The 4,120-nt window shown below is 35.7% G+C and overlaps 1 protein-coding gene across 1 annotated transcript; it reads right to left on the bottom strand.

Moving 5' to 3' along the window:
* Nucleotides 1-750: 750 nt before the first annotated feature.
* Nucleotides 751-4,114, bottom strand: LOC110020635 (probable serine/threonine-protein kinase PBL7). Its single transcript, XM_020718799.1, has 5 exons — nt 3,980-4,114; nt 3,253-3,442; nt 2,773-3,173; nt 1,033-1,371; nt 751-925 (listed from the first exon to the last, which is right to left on the bottom strand). The coding sequence occupies exons 2-4, from the start codon at nt 3,371-3,373 to the stop codon at nt 1,081-1,083; spliced, it is 813 nt and encodes a 270-aa protein (XP_020574458.1). The 5' UTR covers nt 3,374-3,442; nt 3,980-4,114; the 3' UTR covers nt 751-925; nt 1,033-1,080.
* Nucleotides 4,115-4,120: the final 6 nt, after the last annotated feature.

Genomic DNA, 4,120 nt, shown 5'->3' with positions numbered 1-4,120 from the left:
CCCCCCCCATAAACTTTAATAAGGCTCCATTTAGGGCATCTTATCCACTGCGGCGGCGTTTTGAAAACCCCGTCTCACTGTTTTTGAGACGGCTTGAAAACTACGTTTGAGCAGCTTATTTGAAAACGAAGATGATTTTTTAAACTAAATGTGAAACACAGTTCGCACCCCGCGGTCCACATTTCCAGATAAACGACTTATCTGGATAAACAAAAAGGGCCCCAAACACGCCCTAAGAGACGGCTTAAAAACTACGTTTGAGCAGCTTATTTAAAAACGAAGATGATTTTTTAAACTAAATGCGAAACGCAGTTCGCACCCCGCGGTCCACATTTCCAGATAAACGCCTTATCTGAATAACAAAAAAGGGCCCCAAACAGCCACTAAAAAACAAAGTTCCAACTACTAAATATTAAATATAATATCTTAATCACCCACTTACGAAATTTCCGATTGAATTTTTTGGATAGGTAAAATGTTATATTTAATATTTTGAATGATTGGTATATAGAAACCATAAAATAAATGTGAGAAACGTAAATACATAAAAATTGTGTTATGTATCTAAATTTCCTAATAATAAATCAAATCATGCCATTCAATAGAAAGACCAAATGTGATGAAAACAGCTAAAAAAACCAAAGGTATTAAACAAAACTTTGTTTTATACTAAAATAATAACTAACATTTAGCAAAAGAACATAGAAGAAACAAAGAACAACTCTCAAGTAGCAAAACTAACAAGAAACATGAGCACAATAAAAACTAATCCATTAAACTTGCAAATAAAATAAAAGAAACCCACCAAAAAAGACATTTACAGCCACCCATAAGGTGTTTTCCTCTCCTAAATCTTCCAAACAGGTAGAAACCAAAACACCATTCTTCCTTCCCTAAAGCTAGAATCAAAACAAAAGAATAAAAAGCTATCTTCCCACATTCACTACCAACGCAGAGAGACATGGAAGGAAGCTTCACCTGCCATCTCCTGGTTTCCTATTTCTGACCTTTCTCGTTCGAGGCGGAGTTCCGAGCTATCTTCCCACATTCACCACCAACACAGAGACATGGAAGGAAGCTTCACCTGCTATCTCCTGGTTTTCTATTTCTGACCTTTCTCGTTCGAGGCGGAGTTCCGGGTGCGAGCATACGAGATGTACTCTGGCTGGTTTCTGGAACGTGTTTCTGAGATGCGAGGTATGTGAGAGCGGTAACGACGTCGGCAATGGCAGGCCTCATCGTAGGCTGCTCTTGCACACACATGGCAGCGACGGCAAGAGCTTGGTACAAGCTGCGCACGGGGTATTGACCCTGAAGAGTTGGATCAGCCATCTGGGGAAATTTCCTCCGATCTTTGAATAAGGGTCGAGCCTGCGAGTAAGGTCAGAGGATTATAAGGATATATCCTATAAGCCCATTATCATAATAATATTAGTCTTAACTCTCAATTATGTGAGATATGTTTATGAATTCAATTTATTCATTAATTTCTCAGTTGTCATCTATTTTATGCAAAATTATTCAGCAATGTGTTGTTTTAAGTTAAACCTCTTGTATGACAACTGAGCCACTAACTGCTATTTTTCTTACTCAGAAGTTTAGAAAAAGAGATAATTACATCTAGACCGCCCGAAACATTGATGTTTACAAATTAACCATCTAGGTGATTTTTTTGAACTACCGAACCGATGTATTTACGCATGCCACGATCAGACTATTGAGAATTTGGTAAAAATGAAAAATATGAGTTGGGGATTTACCATGCATTTTTGATATTTGAGTGAGAATTTCAAAATTGGATGAAAAAGAGTGGTTGTTTTGTAAATAGTAAGTTTCGGGTGATCTGAATGTAATTGCCTCAGATAATGAATCAATTTTGTTAAATACACACAATTCGATTGGAATGTAATTAGACATCAAAATTGATTTCAATTTCACATTCAAAACTAATTAAAATAAATTCTCAATTTCTAAAGAGCCCTAATCCCATAAAGGCTAAAGAGCTAAATGATACAAAATAAGAAAGGGAAACTTTAATACATAAGCATGATATAAGAAATTTAAATAACCTCCACTAAGGGTCAAGGATCTGAGGTCAGCTTAAACCAGCTAAATTGGAACACACATTTTAAGCAGGAGGTTGGAGGTTTGGCCTTTTGCCTCATGAGAATGTCAAACCTCATGGCATTGACCAAGCCAACTAAGGTCAGTGTAAGGCTTGACCTTCTCCCTCAAGAGAATGGTCAAACCTCAAGGCATTGAACAAGTCAACAAAACTCTTAGATCCAATGGTTGGTGGTCAACTTTGCAGTACAATGCCCACTTGATATTTTTACAAAACAAATAAAGGATCTATCATTCCAGCTGTTCCATGAAATATATGAGAGGGGTTATATACCACCCAAATCTTTCATTTCACATTAAAGATAATATTATTTTAACTTTAAAAAATATGAACTATACGTTTCATGCATAGGTACGGCGGTATATATGTAAAAATTAAAGTTTAGATGTTCGATATATAAATACATAAGAATTAAATGGTATTCATGTCAATATTCCTTTTTTTTTCACAACATTAATTTCAACCAATGTGCTGCGCATTTGAGCATTTCATTGAAATCCTTTAGAAAGGAGATTTCCATAAGTTGACATGAGGTCTACTATTATTTGTTATATGATCATATAAAAGCACATTACATACTAAAGTAAACAAGTCAAAATAATAAATATATTAGAAAAGTTTACCATGTCCAAAGGAGATAAACTTACCCATGAAACTAGGGTTTGTTCTCTAGCAGCCCTCGATGTGTCAATTGCCCTCCTCCCAGTTATAATTTCCAAAAGAACAACACCGAAGCTGTAGACATCCGACTTCAATGTTAGTTGTCCGGTCATTGCGTATTCCGGAGCACAATATCCGTAGGTTCCCATTATCCGAGTCGAAACATGGGTATTGTCACCGACTGGACCAAGTTTCGCTAATCCAAAGTCTGATAACTTAGGATGATAACCCTCTCCAAGCAATATATTTGAGCATTTTAAATCGCGATATATGACCGGAGGACTAGCTTTGTCATGCAAATACTCTAAACCTTTTGCCGCACCAGCTGCTATTTTCATCCTCGTGTTCCAATCAAGCGGCTTCATATCAGCCGTAGGATCTATAATTGTTGGAATGATTAGATGTTTTAATAAAAATTTTATGTGACAAATAGAATAGTTTACAAGGGACTTAATAACATTTCTTACCATGAATATGATCTTCTAAAGATCCTAAAGGCATGAACTCGTAGACCAAAAGCCGTTGATCACCATCAGCACAATATCCAAGTAGTTTAACTAAGTTAGGATGATGTAGCAGACTTAACATCAAAACTTCAACTAGGAATTCCCTATTTCCTTGTAATCCATCATGATCTAGCTGCTTTATGGCCACAGTCTGTAGTAAAACACAATAATAATTAGTGATAGAAATTTAAAATCAGTACATATTATGGAAGAAACATATGTTTTGATTGAAAACTTATGAGTTTTGGTTTTATTTGATCGCCGTGATCATTATTGGCCTTATTGGAAATATTTGATGCCGGCTTTATGAACCTTCATATTCTATTTGTTTCGATCTGTGTGGTGCCCAGTGTGTTTGTTTTATTTGATACCTGACTCATGTAAGATTTACATACATAGCACTCAATTCTTATGTATTAACATATCTAACACCGTTAATTTTTACATACATACCACTTTATCTATGCATTAAAAGGTGTATTCCACTTCTTAAACATCAAAAAGGTGGTATTTTTGATGAACGATTTAAGTTTATGTTTTAGATATGTAGATGCATAGGAATTGGGCGGTATGTATGTAAATGCCCCTTGATTTAATTGATCAAGATTATGAAAGTAACTAATGAAAATCATAGCATTATAATTAAGAGACTAAAGTATCAAAATGTGGAATTTAAAAAAAAAATCACCTGGTTGATACTCTCTAAGCGTCCTTTATACACCCGACCAAAACCACCCTCTCCGAGAAGACAATCAGCTCTAAAATTCAGTGTGGCTGAAGCTAATTCACGAAAAGTAAACGTCTGCGCGGCAATATGTTCAGAACCGCT

This window comes from Phalaenopsis equestris, unplaced genomic scaffold (assembly GCF_001263595.1).
Source record: "Phalaenopsis equestris unplaced genomic scaffold, ASM126359v1 Scaffold000105, whole genome shotgun sequence".
In the NCBI taxonomy this organism is placed as follows: domain Eukaryota; kingdom Viridiplantae; phylum Streptophyta; class Magnoliopsida; order Asparagales; family Orchidaceae; genus Phalaenopsis; species Phalaenopsis equestris.
This window is presented reverse-complemented; position numbering and strand designations above follow the sequence as displayed.

Excerpts from the sequence above, each read along its gene's own strand:
- LOC110020635 (XM_020718799.1), bottom strand. The coding sequence starts at position 3,373 with ATGTTAAGTCTGCTACATCATCCTAACTTAGTTAAACTACTTGGATAT. Across the intron at positions 3,174-3,252 it reads TTTAGAAGATCATATTCATG|CAATTATAGATCCTACGGCT; the intron begins GTAAGAAATGTT and ends TAATCATTCCAA. Across the intron at positions 1,372-2,772 it reads AACAAACCCTAGTTTCATGG|GCTCGACCCTTATTCAAAGA; the intron begins GTAAGTTTATCT and ends CCTTACTCGCAG.